We start from the raw sequence: 19,272 nt of genomic DNA, 5'->3' as shown, positions 1-19,272 counted from the left end.
GTACCTTTCCCTATAACCATTTAATATTTAGCTGATGTCAATGTTTTACCCTAACCAATTGTTAAGACTTAATGGGACGCTTAGTACTTAAAACAGGAGCTCTGAGGAGTTCAAATATCCAAAGCGACACGGTTCCACTCTTTTCTCTCTCTCTCGCTAAGACTAGCTCCAAAATGCTTCTCATGTGGCGTGAAGAAGGGAAGGGAGGCGCTCTGCACCCTCCAAGCGTTGACTAATCAACTGAGAGAAGCCGAAAGGACTGAGGGCTGGCTAAGCCCATGGCACAGAGCCGTGGGACACAAAGCAGTAAGTTCAAAACACTTTTTTTTAATGACATTTCAAGATTTTATTTATTTGAGGGAGAGAGAGAGAGTGTGTGAGCGAGCACAAGTGGGGGGCAGGGGCAGAGGGAGAAGCAGACTCTCCACGGAGCAGCTAGCCCAACCAGGGGCTCGATCCCAGGACCCCAAGATCATGACCCGAGCCAAAGGCAGACGCTTAACCCACTGAGCCACCCAGGCGCCCTACGAAATGCTCTTACTCAGCCTTTCTTTCAGAGCTCCTCCGGAAGCAGGGCTCCGCCTGTGTTATTTCCTTCTGCCTCAGAGAAGAATATAAGCCTGATGCCAGAGCACGCACGGCCGCTGCATTTCTCTACAAATGCTCTCTCTGCTGGCATTCCATGCTTGCCAAGGGAAATTGGGTTTTGGTTTAAAGTACAGGTACCTTAAACTGCTCCAGGGGCAAAGAGTCATCCCGGGGTGCCCGGGTGGCCTGGTCAGGAAGCGTCTGCCTTCAGCTCAGGTCATGGTCTCAAGGTCCTGGGATCGAGCCCCGCATCGGGCTCTCTGCTCAGCGGGGAGCCTGCTTCCCCCTCTCTCTCTGCCTGCCTCTCTGCCTACTTGTGATCTCTGTCAAATAAATAAATAAAATCTTTTTTAAAAAAAGAAAGAAAGAAAAAGAAAGGGTCATCCCTCTAATCGCTGCGGGAGATGGGAGCTGGACGCCAGTGCCCTCTGCACCCGGGCCAGCGCCAGGCTCTGTGGAGCCTGGGTAAGCCAGACAAGGTCCTCACGGTCGTGAGGCTCACGGTCACGTGTAAAGAGGGCACAGGCAGGGAAACCACATTTGCTTCCTGACACCAGGGAAAGCAGGCTGGGGGGCTGGAGAGGCACCGGCGGCTTCCGGGGGAGGCAGCTCGTGCGCTGGTGCGTGAAGGACAGCGACAGCACACGCTTATGGGGCGCCCGTCACAGCCCATGCTCCGTGCTTTACTGAGTCATTCAAATTTCAAACAACCGGATTTGCAAAGAGAGGTCGAGGCCTTTGCTATTGGCCACAGAGACAGCCGTGGGAGAGCCAGGGTGGGAAGCCAGGCATGACCTGTCTCCAGGGTCCAGACATCGAACCGCCGGATGTGTGGCCCCTCTCAAGGCTGGGCTGAGGGGGCAGAAAGCACAGCCTTTACACGGGTGTGGAAGCAAGAACGTCTTAGCAGGTCAGCGGGGGAAATCATGCTGGCTGCCGCACCAGGGCGCGAGGGAGAAGGAAGCGGCTGGAAAGAGGCCCAGGAACATCTCTGGAGGCAGCAGAGGGGAGCTGGGCTCAGGGAGGGCGGATGCACAGGGTAAAAAAGCCTCCAGAGATGCCCGGGTGGCTCAGTTGGTTAAGCGTCTGCCTTTGGCTCAGGTCATGATCCCAGGGTCCTGGGATCAAGTCCCACATCGGCTCCTCGCTCAGAGGAAAGCCCGTTTCTCCCTCTGCCTGCTGCTCCCCCTGCTTGCGCTCTCTGACAAATAAATAAATAAAACGTTAAAAAAGAAAGAAAGAAAAAGCCTCCAGAGTCCCACCAGCTCGCCCTTCCTCAAAGATTCCCGGGGGCAGGAGCTAAAGAGGGCTGGGGATGGCAGAGGCAGCCACGGGTGGCAGTTTGGGCACACAACCCTGCCCGAGGGTGGAGGCCGCCCGGAGGCAGGGAGCAGCCCAGCCCCGGACAAGGGAGGACACAGGACCTCACCGGGTGAAGGGGGGAGGCAGGCGGGAGCAGGAGTCTAGGACAACCCCTGTGTTTGCCGCTGGGTGAAACACCACCAGGGCTCACCAGACGACAAGCGGCCTCGGGAAAACAATCGGATCCTGCTTTCTCTGCTTACCAGTAGAAGTTCCAATCTTCGTTTTCTGTCACTTGGATCCATCCTCTCTTTTCGAAGTTATTTATCAGCACGGACTTCTCGATATCAGTGACCCATTTCACTTTTCCTGCCATAATCCTGGAAGAGGTCAACGTGTTCGAGGTTGGAAACGTCAACAGCGAGACGCTGTCCCTCGCGCATCCCAAGCTCCCCCGACGCGGGCCGTGGCTCTCGGCCATCTGGCAGAGACATCTGGCCATATGTTTTATTGTCACAGCTGGGGACACGGATGCCTTGATGCCGCCCGACACCCTACGGCGTATGGGACGCCCCTCCCCCACAGCAAGTCCCCCACGCCAAAATGTCAACGGTGCCAAGACTAAGAAACCCTGGCCTGCTGGGGGGGAAGGCAGCAGTGCGAGAGTTACCACCTGGTGGGTGTCACCATGGCGACAGGAGCCACCAGGCAGAGGTGGCACCTGGGCTGTGAGACCTGAGGCGGGAGGTGGCCCTCGCAGGATGGCTGGGGGAGGCCGCCCTCAGTAGAGGGCCCTGGAGCTGGCTTCCGGAGGCTGGGGGGGAGCCTGTCCCGACGGGAGCACCTCCCACCCCGCCCAGCGCTGCTACCTCCCCACCTCTTCCCCTGCCCTGCTCCACACCTCACTCACTGTAAGCGCAGGCGACCTTTATCTGACCACATCACCGCCTTTTACTGGCCTCCGTGGCTTTCCAGTGCTTCTAAGATCTGCAGACCCTCAGCCCTCACCTGCTTCTCCTTCACGTGCTATGTTCTCGCCACACTGGACTTCTCTGCCCACACTCTGCCTCAGGGCCTTGGCATGTGCTGGGTGTCTGTGCCTGTGGCACTCCCCCTCCCTCTCTGCCTGGCAAAGCTGCTGCCCACTTATCAGCCAGCGTAAGTGAATGTCACTCCCTCCACAAAGCCTCCCTGACTCCAGACCTGGTTCACGGCCACTGGTACTCCCGCACTCCTGTCCCTGCAAGAGGACAGGCAGCTGGCTTTCTTCTTTGCTGCTTTGGGCCCAGGGCCTAGCCCTGTACCTGGCATGTGACAGATACCCTGTTCAGACTGACTGACTATGGCCCCAGGCCTGTCAGCACCACTGTGTGACTTGGAGAAAATTAAAAGATGAGACCTGGGTCTGCCTTGTCTCAGGAAAGGGAGAGGGACGACAATCCCGTGGAGCTTTCACACAAAATCAGCCCACTGCCTCCTCACCCTGCCCAGTAGTGGCAGTGTCGCAGAGCTGGGACTTGAGTTCAAGGGCCAGTTCTAAAACTCACAAGCTGTGTGACTCTGGGCAAATTACTTAACCTCTCTGAACTTCTGTTTCCTTCTGTCTATGAACAGGATGTACCATCTCACAGGGTTATAGTGAGGATGAAATGAGTGAACAGTGGAACAGTGCACAGCATGTAGAAAGCACTCAAGAAGTATCTGGTGTTACTGTTGCCATCATCCCCACTTCATGGATTTGGATGCTGAGGCTCAAAGGTTAAGAGGCCCTAAAAGAATCAGACCGAAGGGAGCCATGGAGCCCTGACTTGAGCCCACGGTGACCCTATTCTGATGTGCCACCTCTTTTCACATAGTCTGCTGCCCCTCCTCTGAACATGGGCTTCATCAGGAGGATGCCCATGCCCCCCGGGGTCAAGGTAAAAAATGCACAGAATTGCCCTCTGCAAAACGAGAAGCCACCCTGTGGTGATAGGAGGCTGTTACCGTGGAAAGTCAGCAGCCACTGCACAGAAACGCTGGCAGAAACAACACGGGAGCGGAATCCCCGCACGCTGTGACCCCACACCCCTCCCGGGGCCAATCCCAGCCAGTGTCCAAAGCCCTGGCAAGTTTACTCTCTCCCCAACTTCAGCCCCCACAGCCCAGCAGCCCAATCCTGCTCCAACTCTGCCCCCTAGAGTTCAACTGCAGACTTTGGGATTGTGGGGAGAACCACCCCCCAGGCAGGCAACGACGGCCCCACAACCACCCCTCATTATCTCAGTGCACCGCCACCTGGCACAGGCGCTGACAAGCAACCTGCCTGGGGGTGACCCAGCAGGGGCATTGACGGGGCAGTGCTTGAGCAGTCAGAAACCGCTTCCCAGGTGTGATCCCCAAACCCCATAAAGCAGACAGGGCATATACTCTCATCCTCACTTTATGGTGCAGGACACGGAGCCTCGGAGGTCGGGCTTTCTCGCCGCCCCACCCACCCACTCACCACCACTTCCGCAGGGCGCTAAGGAAAACCAGCCTCTCGGGCCAGACCCACCATAGGGACTCCTGGAGCCCACAGGCACGGCCAAGTTCGCTTCAGCCTCCAGGCCTGCTGCTCGGGGTTCGTACCTACAACAAAATGAACACACCGGCAAAATGTACACGGCCCGGGACCGAGAGACGGTCTGTGAACGCGGCAAAACCGTGTCTTCTGCGGAACAAGAGCACGCCACGAGATGTCTCAAGGGTCTCTTCTTATTGTGATACATTTTCCTGGATTCTCTTACTTCTTGACTCCGGCGGGACTTTCTGGGCCGCCCTGCCGCCCCACTTCACGCACCCCCTGCTCCGGCCCAGCACCCACCTCCCTGCTGCTCCCACCCAGGGCTTCTCACCCAGCTCCGCCGATCCCAAAGCTGCAGGTCAAAGGCCACCTCCCCCAGGGAGCCCTCCGCCGGACCCCCCAGCCTTCCCTATATGTCTCCCGCCGTCTTCGTGGGCACACAGAATTTCCTACCTTGCCTTTCTGGTCTTTGTTTACCTTCCTTCTAGAGGAAAGTAAGGTGAGGTGAGGACTCTCTTAGTCCCCTGCTTCCTTCTCATCCCCCCGATTCTTTCTAGACTTAGGTGTGATCCTTTGCAACAAGGTTCACAGTGCATGTGGCAGGCCCCACTGTCTCCAGCACCCAGCCCTCGTACCCAGCCCTCCGTCACACGGCGGGGCAAACAATGCCTACTCCTCACGAAAGTGAGGGAACAGACACATCCCCAAGGGTCAGTCCTTTGAATCTGACTCTGTTTTCAAGAGTTACTTCCCTGTAAATGTTATGGGTTGGAACTGTATCCCCCAGAAAGATATGTTGACGGGCGCCCGGCTGGCTCAGTCAGTAGAGCACGTGACTCTTGATCTCAGGGTTATGAGTTCAAGTCCTACATTTGGCATAGAGATTACTTAAAAAAAAAAAAAGAAGGAAATCTGGACACAGGGACACATAGACACACAGGGAAGATGGTCAAATGAACATGAAGATAGAGATGAGAGCTGTGCAGCCACAACCCAAGAAAAGTCTGGGTCCACCACAAACTGGAAGAGACCAGGGGTCCTGCCCGGATTCTTCGGAGAGAGCACGGCTATGCCAGCACCTTGATTTCAGACATCTGGCCTTACTGAGCCTCACTGAGCCTCACTGAACCTCACTTCATGGCACATTCAAAGTACAGCCCAGGAAACGAACCCGAGATATAGGCATCCCAGGAAATTTACACCTATAAAGAGTTTTAAGTATGTATGTGGGAGACAGCACAGTAAAGTGATGTGCAAAAGGACAAGACAGCTGGGGCGCCTGGGTGGCTCAGTGGGTTAAGCCTCTGCCTTCAGCTCAGGTCATGATCCCAGAGTCCTGGAATCGAATACCACATTGGGCTCCCAGCTCGGCAGGGAGCTTGCTTCTCCCTCTCCTCCCCCTGCTCTCTCTCGCTGTCTCCATCTCTCTCAACTAAATAAATAAAATCTTGAAAAAAAAAAAAGAAAGAAATACAAATTCTTACACTTCCCCCAATCCCTACACAGATGCTCACACTTGGACTCCTTGGGAGCGGGCCCAGGAATCTGTATCTGAACAAGCTCTCAGGCAAGATCCCTACCCTTGCCCAAGTTTGAGAAAAGCTGGTCTAGTTCACGTATTTGGTTCCCTGGTGATTACCTGTCTTTGACACATATCTCACGTCAGGAGAGCAGAAGTGTTGTTCTCAATCATTGCCTACTGAACGCCCAGCATCCAGAACAGCGTCTAATAATAGCAGGTGCTCAATCAATATTTGATGAATTAGCAAAAATAAAGAGGTGAATTCCCTCCCCTCATGCAATGAAACAAGCCAAGCAGTACTCAGGCACAGCCCAGCCCTCCAGAGGCTGGCAGACCTGCAGGCAGGAGAAAATGGTAAACAAACACCCCCAGACTTTCACAGTTTTTCCAGGGGCCTGAATTAGGAGATCTGGAGTTCGGCACATCTCCATGGGGTGAGGGAACATCTCGGGGAATATCCGTACTCCCAACCCCAGGAGGCCAGAACTTTGCCAAAAGGCCTTTCATTTCCCGGAGTGATGATTACTCCCTGACAAAAGCCAGGCCAACCTTTCAGGAGAAACAGCAAGCAGAGGGAAGAAATTATATTCATAAAATGAATGCACTTTTCTGGGTCCAGCCATAAAAAACGGGAGGCTCCTCCGTCCCCAAACCCACTACGCAAACACTTTGGTCACTATCACTTTCAACAGAGTCCCAGCTAGGTCAGGATTCTAGGGCGTTTCGTTTCCTTTCCAGCTAGCCTTCCTGGAAAAGGAAAAAATACCATCTTTAAAGAAAATAATCAATAGTGTAAACGACGACTTCGAAACAGCTGGATGGCCCCGTTCTAGCTCCGCACGCCCCTGGGAGACAGTGCCATGTTCTACAGCCACCACTCAGCAGGGCTTGTAATGCCTTGGGCGCTGGGCAAGACCAATCTTTTTGTAACTGCCACAAACCAGCACTAAAATGTGCTCAGTACATATTTCCGTGAACAAAGAGCCTCTCTGCAAACACTAACCTGCTTACAACATTAAGATACTTTTACTTCTAGAACGAGTCCCCTGTAACGCCCCGGCTACTCTACGGGGTGCTCGGCTACCTCCGCCTCCCACCCCCTTGGACGGACATACAGGGAGGAGAAATGCCCAGGTGCAATCCCGCAGAGAAGGGCAAGCAGGGCGGGGGACACGAATCCATCTCCTAACAGCGCTGTCGCCACAGGTCCCCCGCCCCCTGCAAAAGATGCCAAGAGAAACAATACAGACTGCAAATGAATGGAAAAAGCCCAAACGATGAAATTCTGGGATAGCCAATATGAATCAGAATGCAATTACAACGACCGGGCAGCACAGGGAAAGTCACAGGAGCTCGGAGGAAAAGCAGGGGCACAGTGGTCAGCGCAGGCTTCCGGGAGGACGCGGGTCCGGCAAGCAGCCCCTAAACAAACCACACGGCCACGGCCGCAGAGACTTGGGCGCTCAGACCCGCTCGCGCATGCGCGTTCGCCCACCAGGGCCGGCCACACCCTCGTCCGGGGAGGCTGCGTCGGCGGCGGGGCCTCACCTGTGGGCGCAGAGCCCCGAGGAGCGCCGAGCAGCGCGCAGCTGGGCGGCCCCGCGCCGTGCCCCGGCCCCGCCTCCAGCCCCGCTCCGGCGCCGGCAGGAGGACGCCACTCGCAGCCCCGCGGACCGGCCCGCCGCGCGCCGCGCTGTACTTCCGGGGCGGCGCTCTGGCAACCGAAGACGCCGCCGCTAGCGCCGCGACTGCTTCCGGGGTCACATTTTCCTGGCTGGTCCGTAGGTCCCCAGCTCCGTGCCGCGGGGCGCGCATCCCAGAAATAGGAAGACGGTCCATCCCCGGGAGGCTCGCAGCCTTCAGGCCCCAGAAGGGAGGTCGAGAAAGGTCGAGGCGCGAGGTCGAGCCGGACAGTGGGAGGCGGAGCCATGTGAGGAACTGGGCCCCGGGTCTGGAGCGCCCTTGGTCTCCTCTGCTGCTCACCTTCCCAGTCTGCAAGGTTGGGACTGCAGGTCGCGCCGACCTCGCAGGGTTGAGTGTCCTTAGGTGTCATCCTCTGCCCAAGTCGTACTAATCAGTAAATGTAAAGTCAGTACTCAAAGGTCCCCTCATTCATGCTCAGTGCTCTCTGAGCATGGGGCTGATTTAGTTTCTGAAACTATATTTTGTAAACTCTCTGTTAGGAAGAGGCACCGCGGCCTCGTGAGCAAATTGAAACTGGGGTCAGACCTGGATTGCATCCTCGCTCCAAAATCACGGCTATGTGGCTTTAGGCAGGTCGCTTCCCTATCTGAGCCTCAGTTTTCTTGTCTATAAATGGGGGATAACAGTACTAATATTAAAGTGTTGTTAGGAAGATTATTCAAAAAAAAAAAAAAAAGAAAGGAAGGAAGAAAGAAAAAAGAAAAAAAAGGCGGGGCACAGTTGCTGAGGCAACTCCCTTTGGTTGGGGTCATGATCCCAGGGTCGTTGGCTCGAGGCCCCCATGAAGTCCCCCATTGGGCTCCCTGCTAAAAGATAAATAAAATCTTGGGGGGGAAAAAAGCAGTTGGTATAGCACATAACAGTTGCTCATATTGTTGAAATAATTCAAAATAAAAGCATGTATTCCAGATGTTTGTCAGCCACAAAAGTGCACTTAGAAGTGGCATGAAAGAGAAGAAACAGAATTTTACAACCCTGCTCTGATACATTCTAGCTGTTTGGGCATCCGCACAGCCCAGTCTCTCAATTACAGTTTCTCCCCAGAGAAACAGGAGTAATGATCATCTCCCAGGGGCAGAAATGATTTTAAATTCCTGGTGGCTAGCACCTAGGAAAGTGTATGTTTTACCCCAACCTGTGCTTGTGTAGCATATGTGCCATTCCGAAGAGTGTCGCCAGCAACCAAAATACCAGAAGATTTGATGACAACCACTGCTGACAGACCAACAGAGAAGAGCAAAAAAAAAAAAACACCAAAACTGTGACCAATGTGAAGAATTAACTGGGAGGCACGTAACCCCAGGAGGAAGAGACAAGAATTGGAGATACCTGGTGCTAATCCAATCTTGTTAAATCTAGTTTAAAAAGTCATCAAGTGCTTTCTATTGCCGTCAAGATGAAAACCAGACTCCTTAGCATTTTTACTTTTTTTTTTTTTTTTTAAGATTGTATTTATTTATTTGACAGACAGGGATCACAAGTAGGCAGGGAGCCAGGCAGAGAGAGAAAGGGAAGCAGGCTCCCTGCTGAGCAGAGATTTCCCTCAATGTGGAGCTGGGATCATGACCTGAGCCAAAGGCTTTAACCCACTGAACCACCCAGGCACCCCAGCATTTTTACTTTTAAAGTGCTTAAAATTGGGACACCTGGGTGGCTCAGTTGGTTAAGCGGCTGCCTTCGGCTCGGGTCATGATCCCGGGGTCCTGGGATCGAGTCCCACATTGGGCTCCTTGCTCAGCGGGGAGCCTGCTTCTCCCTCTGCCTCTGCCTGCCTCTCTGCCTGTGCTCACTCTCTCTGACAAATAAATAAATACAATCTTTTAAAAAAAAATAAATAAGTACTTAAAATCTGTCAGCCTTTTTCCAGTTTGGCATCTGTTATGCTTAGAAAGACCCATCCTCACAGGTTGTAAAAAGCATAACTTGTAAGAGGCCAAAAAGAAAATCAGCCAAATTAAGTGATAAATTGAAAATGTGTGCATCATATATGACAAAGCATTAGTTAATATCCACAATATAAAAAGAGTCTGCACAAATCAATAAGAAAAAACTTTCAATTTGGAGGAAGAGATGGAACCACAAATCATACAACAAAAAGTAAAAAAAAAAAATGTTAACTAAAAATGTGGAAAGATGCCCAAATCACTAAAAATGAATGATACTGATGCTTAGTGAAATAAGTCAATCGGAGAAGACAACTATCATATGATCTCCCTGATATGAGGAAGTAGAGATGCAACATGGGGGGCTTGGGGGTAGGAGAAGAATAAATGAAACAAGATGGGATCGCGATCGGGAGGGAGACAAACCATAAGTGACTCTTAATCTCACAAAACAAGCTGAGGGTTGCTGAGGGGAGGGGGGTCGGGACAGGGGGGTGGAGTTATGGACATTGGGGAGGGTATGTGCTATGGTGAGTGCTGTGAAGTGTGTAAACCTGGCGATTCACAGACCTGTACCCCTGGGGATAAAAATACATTATACGTTTATAAAAATAAATAAATAAATAAATAAAAAAGAAAGAAAGAAAGAAAATTAATGATACTGAAATTTTCAGTGAGGTGGGTTTTTTGTTTGTTTATTTGTTTGTTTTAAGATTTTATTTACCGGGGCACCTGGTAACAACCAGTTGTTAAGTGTCTGCCTTTGGCTTGGGTCATGGTCCCAGGGTCCTGGGATTGGCCCGTATCGGGCTCCCTGCTCTGTGGGAAGCCTGCTTCTTTCTCTCCTACTCCCCCTGCTTGTGTTCCCTGTATTGCTGTCTCTCTTTCTGTCAAATAAAGAAATAAAATCTTAAAAAAAAAAAGATTTTATTTCTTTATTCGACAGAGAGAGCGAGATCGCAAGTAGGCAGAGAGGCAGGCAGAGAGAGAGGGAGAAGCAGGCTCCCTGCCAAGCAGAGAGCCTGATGTGGGGCTCAATCCCAGGACCCTGAGATCATGACCTGAGCCGAAAGCAGAGGCTTTAACCCACTGAGCCACCCAGGCGCCCCATAAAATCTTTTTTAAAAACGTTTTTTTGAAAATATTTTATTTACTTATTTGAGAGAGAGAGAGAAGAAGTGTGTTGAGGGACAGAGGGAGAGGGAGAAGCAGGCTCCCCACTGAGCAAGGAGCCCACGTGGGGCTGGATCCCAGAACCCAGGGATCATGACCTGAGCTAAAGGCAGATGCTTAACTGACTGAGGCACCCAGACGCCCCTCAATGAGGTGGTTTTGCTGACTAAATTAGCAAGCATTTAAAATCTAGTTACAACTAATATTAGAAAGGATATGGAGAAAAGGCACTTGCATCCACTATTGGTAGAAATACAGCTTTTGGGAGGCTGGCAATCTGTCAGTATTCATTAAAATTTTAACCAGTAATATATTTAATTATATACACTTTGACCTAAAAATTCAAATTTTAGGTATTCATTCTATAGAAACTCACAAACAAAGATATATGTACAAGAGCATTTAATGCAGTATTTTTATAATAATAAAAAGTTGGAAAGAATATAAATGTTTAGTAGCTTAAGTTTGGTTGGCTAAATTAGGTTCATCAATTTAATGAGATAGTATTTTACATATTCAAAGGGATAAGGTGGATCTATGTATGCTGACCTGGAAATATATGCGTGATATATTACATGAAAAGGGAAAATTACACAACTGTTTGTACAGTATAGCTTTTAAAATTTCTACATATGGGGTGCCTGGCTGGCTTGGTTGATCATATGACTCTTGATCTCAGAGTTGTGAGTTTGAGCCCCACGTTGGGCGTAGAGATTTCTTTTCTTTTCTTTTCTTTTTTTTTTTAAGATTTTATTTATTTATTTGACAGAGATCACAAGCAAGCAGAGCAGCAGGCAGAGAGAGAGGAGGAAGCAGGCTCCCTGCTGAGCAGAGAGCCCAATGCGGGACTCGATCCCAAGACCCTGGGATCATGACCCAAGCCCGAGGCAGAGGCTTTAACCCACTGAGCCACTCAGGTGCCCCGGGGGTAGAGATTTCTTTAAACATTTTTCTTTTTTTTTTTTAGGGACATCTGGGTGGTTTAGTCATTAAGCATCTGCCTTCAGCTCAGGTCATGATCCCAGGGTCCTGGTATGGAGCCCGGCATCGGGCTCTCTGCTCGTTAGGAAGCTTGCTTCTCCCTCTCCCACTCCCCTGCTTGTGTTCCCTCTCTCGCTGTGTCTCACTCTGTCAAATAAATAAAAATCTTTAAAAATAAATAAATTTTTAATTAAAATTTGTATGTATAAGCATCACATATAATTTAAGAAGCATTAAAAATTAAAATTAAAAATTAAAATAAATTAAAATTAAAAAGCATTAAAAAGTCTGAAAAAATACGCACAATACTAAATCCTTTCTAATATTAGTTGTAACTATATTTTAAATGCTTGCTGATTTAAAGGAGTCCTTTTTGGAAGTTGGGATAGAAGGTAGCTTCTCTTTTTACAGCCTATATTTTTTATCTGAATTTTAGTAGCACAAAAGTACTATTTTGTAATTTTTTAAAGTTTCAGTAAAATAAAGAAACAAACTGTTTTCAATTTTGAAAGGGCAGTCTGAACATATGTACTTCTCTTCACACCCCGAAATCTCACTGAAATGACGGAAGAAATAGAAAAATACGGAAGATGAAATATTCCAGAGTCTAAATAGCAAAGGCATCCAAATAGAGAAATTGCCCTAAAAGGTTAAAGGTTTTGTCTTAAGATCATCTGTCTCTGCGGGGCGCCCGGGTAGCTCAATCTGTTGAGCGTCTACCTTTGGCTCAGGTCATGATCTCAGGGTCCTGGGATCTGGCTCCATGTCAGGCTCCCTGTTCTGCCTCTCCTTCTACCCCCTGCTCGTTCTCTCTCTCTCTCTCTCAAAATCTCTTTTAAAAAATCATCTGTCTGGGGCGCCTGGGTGGCTCAGTGGGTTAAGCCTCTGCCTTCAACTCAGGTCATGATCTCACGGTCCCGGAATCGAGCCCCACATCGGGCTCTCTGCTCGGCAGGGAGCCTGCTTCCTCCTCTCTCTCTACCTGCCTCTCGGTAGGGAGCCTGCTTCCTCCTCTCTCTCTACCTGCCTCTCCTCTCTGCCTACTTGTGATCTCTGTCTATCAAATAAATAAAAAAAAAAAAATCGTCTGTCTACATCAGGCCATCTGTAGTTGCTAAGGACAGATTCTCTATATGGCGTTGTCCCATATAGAGAATATATATGTCCTATATGGTAGGTCCGGCAGGCAGGGCAAGATTCATTACCCACATCAGGGAGTCCCTGTGGGTAGAGCTACACGGGAGCTGTTACGTGGTGATGTCACAACACAGGTTACTGCAACTCCCGGTTTGTATGTTTTGAAGGGTAATAATTGCATAAACTACTAAGTTGAAATTGTGCCAATGTAAATACATTGGTTGTTAAGTTCTTTTCAAGGGCATTATTCTCTTGAAGTGCTAAGATATTTAAATTACAGAAACAGTCTTTACCCAGAAAAGATCAGTTTCCAGACTGGGTTTCCGCATAAATGACCATCTGCTACAGATCTGTGACATCGCTCGGAAACTAGAAGAGATACTCCCGACAGGCAAAACAGTGAGGGACTCTTGGCAGATCAGATGAGAACAGATGAAGGGGGCAACCCCCCGTAAAATGAGGACAAATGTTCCCAAACAAGCAAAAGAGGGCTGCTCCAAAAAAGGTTCATTTTCTGAACAAAACCCTGGAATGCCCTGGAGATAAGAAGCAAGAGGGAGTGTGAGGAAAATACACGTGCGGACAGTGGGCCAGAAAGTTTATTAATGGAATTAATGGGCGGTTGGTCTGCCTCCCCAGAGAGCAGTCTCACGTATCGGCTGAAGCCGTGGTCTTCGATGACTCAGGCCACCGTAACAAATCACCAGACACTGGTTGTCTTCCACACACCACAAACTGATTTCTCGAATGTAATGTAAGCATTGGGTCCATTGCCCCATGAGAATAAATAGATCTTAAAAGACAGAGTTCAGGGGCGCCTGGGTGGCTCAGTGGGTTAAAGCCTCTGCCTTGGGCTTGGGTCATGATCCCAGGGTCCTGGGATCGAGCCCAGCATCGGGCTCTCTGCTCTGCAGAGAGCTCTGCCTACTTGTGCTCTCTCTCTCTGTCAAATAAATAAATAAAATCTTAAAAAAAAAAAAAAGTTCAGACAGAAATATTAAAGAACAACAAAGGCACAAAACTCAGCAAAAGGAGATCTGCATACCAAGGAAATAGAGTTAACAGAGTTACTATTCTAGGTCAGGAGAGACAGCAAACCACGGCCAAATCCTGCCTGCCATGTTTTGAAAAATTCAAGAAAGCTAAGATTGGTTCAGTTGATCGGACGAGAGAACACACTAACTTTGAACCCCAATTAAGTGAAATCTACCCCCCTCCTACTCCCTCCCCAAATTCCATCCCTCTCATTAGTGGACCTGTATTTTCCAAGAAAAAAATTATATTCAATCATGTTTTTAATTTCATCAATTAAAAAGTGAAAATTTGGGGGCACATGGGTGGCTCAGTGGGTTAAAGCCTCTGCGCTCAGCTCGGGTCATGATCTCTGGGTCCTGGATGGAGCCCCGCATGGGGCTCTCTGCTGGACGGGGAGCCTGCTTCCCCCCTCTCTCTGCCTGCCTCTGCCTACTTGTGATCTCTCTGTCAAATTTAAAAAAAAAAAAGTGAAAATTTGTATAAGTTGTAAGTGGCACAGCCTGGATTTGAAGCCCAGAAACCCGACCGTTCACACTACTGCCTGGAAAATAAGGGCCACCTCCTGGAGAGACTGGAGCGTTTCCTAGCCTTGACCGGAGGACTCCGGACCCTCCCCACGAGCTCCTCCGAGGGCCGTCACCATTTCCACTCAGCGCCATCTAGTGGAACCAGCGCGAAGCGCAGCCTCACGGGCTCTGAGTTCCCACCCACCAAGGTGCTGTCACTTCTGGCCTGGTCTCTCCAGGGCTCCAGGCCTCAGGGTTCTGTCACTGTATTTATTGGGGATGGGGGGGTGTGAGAGCACAAGCAGGGGGAGCTGCAGAGGGAGAGGGAGAGGGAGAGGGGAGCCCGACACGAGGCTCGATCCCAGGACTCTGAGATCATGAATTGAGCCGAAGGCAGAAGCTTAACCGACTGAGCCCCCCAGGCGTCCCTGTATCCTCCCACTTTTTACAAAAATTATGGCAAAGTAAATATAACATAGAATTTACCATCTCAACCATTTTTAAGTGTATGGTTCAGGAATGTTAAGTGTATTCCAATTGTCGTATAACCAATCCCAGAACCTCATCTAACCTTGCAAAACTGAAACTCTACCCATTGAACAACGACTATCCGGGTCCTCTCCCCGCCCCACCCCTACCCCAGGCAACCGCCGTTGTACTTTCTGTCTCTTTGAATTTGACTACTCGAGCGACCTTATATAAGTGAAATCAGACACTATTTGTCTTTTTGTGACTGAACACAACGCCCTCAAAGTCCCATCTGTGTTGTGGCAGGTGTCTGGATCGCCTTCTTTTTTAAAAGGTGAATAATATTCCATTGTGTGTATAAACCACATTTTGCTTATCCATTCATCGGGCCATGGGCATTTTGGTTGTTTCCACCTTTTGATTACTGTGAATAACGCTGCTCTGAGCGTGGGCGTGCAAATATCTGTTCAAGACCCTGCTTCCGTCCTTTTGGGTGTCTACCCCGGAGGGAGCTGCTGGATCACACGGTAAGTTAATTTTAATTCTTTGAGGAACCGCCGTACTGTTTCCCATGGCGGCTACCCCATTTTATATGCTCATCAACAGGGCACAAGGATTTCAGGTTTTTTCCATATCCTTGGCAATACATATTTTCTGGGTTTCTTTTCATTTTTGTTTTAAATAGCAGCCATCCGAATGGATGGAATAAAAAAGCAGAGTCAAGGACTTTGATGGAGCCCCAGCCCCTTGCTCCCCAAGGTTTCGTGACCCCCCTCCCATCCAGTGCCACTATAGGAGCCAGGCCCCCACCCACCCCAGGCCCAGGATCCGACCACCCACCAGCACCCAGCGCTGCCCCAGGGCCACCCCCAGGCTCTGGCTTTTCAGTGTTTCTAGCTCCCCCACCTCAGCACCTTGTGGAATGGAGGCCAGAAGGTGGGGCTTCCAGCCTGAGAACCTACCAAGGATGGGGAGGGGCTGTGCACCGGGGGCCCAGCTCTGGCTTTGTTATGCCCATTTCTGGCAAGTGGGGCGGGGCGGGGGGGGGGTGGTAGGGAGGTAGGGGGCTCAGGGGTTGAAGTCCTGAGAGCAGGCTGCCTGGCCTGGGGCCAAAGGAGTAGAGTCCCTGGGGGGTCAGAAACGGGGAGAACAGAGATGGGGAGGGGTTGGAAAAGCAGGGTGTCCCCCGGAAAGGGCCGCCCCCCAAATAGGCCCTTACTAGGTGCTGGTCCAGGAGTGAGACACAAACCCGGGTGGGCTGTGAGCTCTGTTTAGTGGGTTGTGACCAACATTAGAAAACAAACAAACATTAATTCATTCAACAAATAATTACTGAACGCCTATCCCAGGCTCGGCTCCGGTGGGAACAGCACACATTCCTGCGGGCAGAGCAAAGGGTGAGCCAGTAGATGAATAAAGGCAAATGAACCAGGGGGTGTATGAAGAGATACACGCGGCTCTGCCGGGCCAGAGACTTCCGACCTCCCCACACCCACACTTGCTTCTGTGGCCTTCGTCCCCCCCATCGTCTGCAAGTTTCTTCTGCCCCGTCCCCTTTCCTTCCTCTCTTTTCTTCAGAATCAGTGGTGTGTCTTCTCTGACCCAAGCCCCTTGCACACCTGTCCTTTCCTACGATCCCCTGCCATGGTGTCCCCCAAGTGTCTGTACCTCCTCTCCCACACACCAAGGCCCCCTTGCCGTCCACAGGGCTGAGCAGGAAAGAGCACTGGATTGGGAGTCCCACCGGCTTCCCTTCGAATCTCAGTCGCGCCAGCTCTCTGGCTGTGGAATCCTGGACAGAAAACGCAGTCCCTGAGCCCCTCGGTTTCCTATCTCATGACCCTTGTCCCAGGCTTGGCACATGACAGGGAACCTAGCCTAGGAGTAGTCGAAGGGCCTAGGATGTCGCACAGCCCCGTCCAGGAGCCTGGGCTTGTGGGAGCTGGGCCCAGCTTTCCTCCTGTCCCCAGGTCAGGGCTGGCACAAGGTAGCTGAATGAGGAAGGGGTTTGGAGACCCCTGGGTCACACGGCCTCTCCAGCCTCATCTAGCTAGGTGACCGGACCACAGAGACAGCAGGGGGTGGAAATCATTCACCGGCGACAGGGGCCTGAGAGGACCTTACGGAGTCGAAAGCCGTCCAGCTTCTGTGCTCCCCTCTGGAGAGCATCCTCAGTGCCCGCAGCTGGCAGGAGGCACGGGCCCCCCTCATGCCGTTCCCCAGTGAACAGCCAGCGGGGGGGGCCGTTTCTGTGGGGGGGCCCAGTTTTCACTCCGGGCCCCCCTCCTGCCCTTCCCTCCCATTCCTGAGCCTGCGGGGACCTCGCCCGGTTGCCCTCATGCTGGGCTCCCCCAACTGTCCCCTCGCCCTGGGGGGTCCCAGGTGTTCAGACCCTCCAGCAAGTGAGGCTGAGTAGGTGTTTAGTCAGCGGGTGGAGGAAAAAACAATGACAAAAGAATCGATTTATATCCCTGAAAACCGCCCACGAGCTCTGGTTTTGAATACTTCGCTTCCTCTTTAAAACAGAATCGTGGGGGGGGGGGGGTTTGCAGGCCACGTGGAACCCCGGTCAGCCAGCAGCCAGGCGCAGGGGGTGGCTTCTAGTAGCATTCATGTCACTGTTATTATTCATTATTAATGAAAGAGACGCACTCGGATGAGGACCCCACGCCGCGTGTGTGTGTGTGTGTGTGTGTGTGTGTGTGTTCCCCTCACGACAAGACCCAGGTTTGATGGGCTGGGATGGGGGTTGAGGAGTCCGATGGAGTCCAAACCTTCTCTCCAAACAAATCTCAGATTCGTGGGAGATCGCGTGCCCCACCCCACCCCCAGCACTGACCCAAAGCCAGTGAGAGAGATGGGGGGCTGCTCCTCCCAGGAGCTGGGGTCCTGCCCACCGCCCCACTCCCCCACCCCTCTGTCCAATGCCAGTGGGGCTCAGGAATGGAGCCCTCGTCCACACCGGTATCCAGTCCAGTCCTCTGCGTAGTGCTGTGCTGGGAGCACTGCGGGATGGAGGGAGGGGACGCCAGATCCGGGGGGGCTTTGAGCCCAAGTCCGGGGGACTCCGAGTTTGCCTCTCTTGCTCTCGTCGCCGCTGGAGGTGACCAGGCTGTGCACGACCAGCAGGGAAGGCAGAGTGCCCTTGGACGTGGAGGAGGCTGAGAAGTGGGGACGCAGCTCCGGGAACTCGGAGCCCAGGTGGGGGGGGCGGCCAGTCACCCGTCTGCCTCGCCCCCTGCTTGCGACTGCTCAGTCTGGGCCCCTCACGACTGGGAAGGACAAAGAACAGCTCCCTGCATGCATGAGCCCTGGGGCTCCCCTCTCTCGGCGGGTACCTGACCCTCTCTCCAGGGCCTGGGGTCCGCTCTCGGGGCTCCGGGGCCTCGGTTTCTCCAGCGAGAAGGATCTGCGCACTTCACCTGGCAGGACTTTTGACAAGATGGGGTTTAACCTGCACGAGGGGACGGATGCTGATGTCAGGAGCCCTCGTTCCTCCCTCCAGCCCCCCGCCTCTACCCCTCACCCCTGCAAACTATACCAGAGGCAGTTGTGCCGGACACAGGAGTGAGGAGGCGGGCAGGGGTTGGGTGTTGGTAAGAAGACCAGAGAAAAGTTCCTGCCAATGAGTGAAGCTACCAGACCTCAGGCAGGAAAATGTGAGGTCAGGTCCCCACCGCGGGATCCGTGACCTCCGGCGGTGGCCCTCTAAGGTTGATGCCTGTGCAGCACTGAAGGAAACTGAGGCGAGGAGGCAGGTGGAGACGAGGAGGCTGGCCCAGGCCCCGCAGGGCATCAGGGGCTCACACAGACCTGGCACAGGCGCCGGAGAATAGTCTTCTGGGCAGACTCCCTGAAACAGGCACACACTCCTGGACAGGCTGTGCTGGGTTTATTTTTCTCTCGTGCCCCAAACTTCCAATTCCACCCCCAAAACGACCCACGTATCAGAGCAGGATTCAGGGCCCTATGCCATTTGCTGGATACTTTTTCCCAGTTTCATCCACCCCTCTGGATGCTGAGTCCCCTGAGGCAGGGGCTGTCTACACCCTGTGTTGCTCCCAGAATCACGCTGCTCCATGGAGATGCCACAGGGAAGCTTGGGAATGAATGAATGACCTTGAAATTGGGAATTGGACATACCCGAGTTCATGTTTTTTTGTGTGAGTTTTTTTTGTTTGTTTGTTTGTTTTTGCAGTATAACTTTGGACTAGTTGCTCACCCTCTCTGAAGTCAGCTTCCTCATCTGTGAAATGGGTTCACAATACACGTTTCACCAGACTACACAAGAGAAATAGAATAGACCCTCCCAGACCCAATGCAGGCTGAGCAGTGAGCCTCCAGCCCCCAGTGGGTGCCCAGCCTAGGCCTCCTTCAGGCTCATTGGCTCCCAGAGTGCTCCTTCCTGCCACCTGGCTTGACTAGAAG

At 51.8% G+C, this 19,272-nt stretch overlaps 1 protein-coding gene across 2 annotated transcripts in view; it reads right to left on the bottom strand.

The window, feature by feature from the left end:
* Window positions 1-7,657, bottom strand: part of TTLL1 (TTL family tubulin polyglutamylase complex subunit L1) — a 26,529-nt gene extending 18,872 nt beyond the window's left edge. Inside the window, exons 1-3 of one of the 2 annotated variants that reach the window (XM_080811575.1) lie at window positions 7,506-7,657; window positions 4,427-4,500; window positions 2,154-2,270 (exon numbers count right to left, since the gene is read on the bottom strand). In XM_080811575.1, the coding sequence (XP_080667701.1) occupies window positions 2,154-2,266 (113 nt within the window). In that variant the 5' untranslated portion in view covers window positions 2,267-2,270; window positions 4,427-4,500; window positions 7,506-7,657. The remainder of the gene's footprint in view (window positions 1-2,153; window positions 2,271-4,426; window positions 4,501-7,505) is intronic. The other variant, XM_080811574.1, reaches the window with a different exon arrangement.
* Between the last annotated feature and the right edge of the window lie 11,615 nt (window positions 7,658-19,272).

Source organism: Martes martes (genome assembly GCF_963455335.1).
Source record: "Martes martes genome assembly, chromosome: 8".
Classification (NCBI taxonomy): domain Eukaryota; kingdom Metazoa; phylum Chordata; class Mammalia; order Carnivora; family Mustelidae; genus Martes; species Martes martes.
This window is presented reverse-complemented; position numbering and strand designations above follow the sequence as displayed.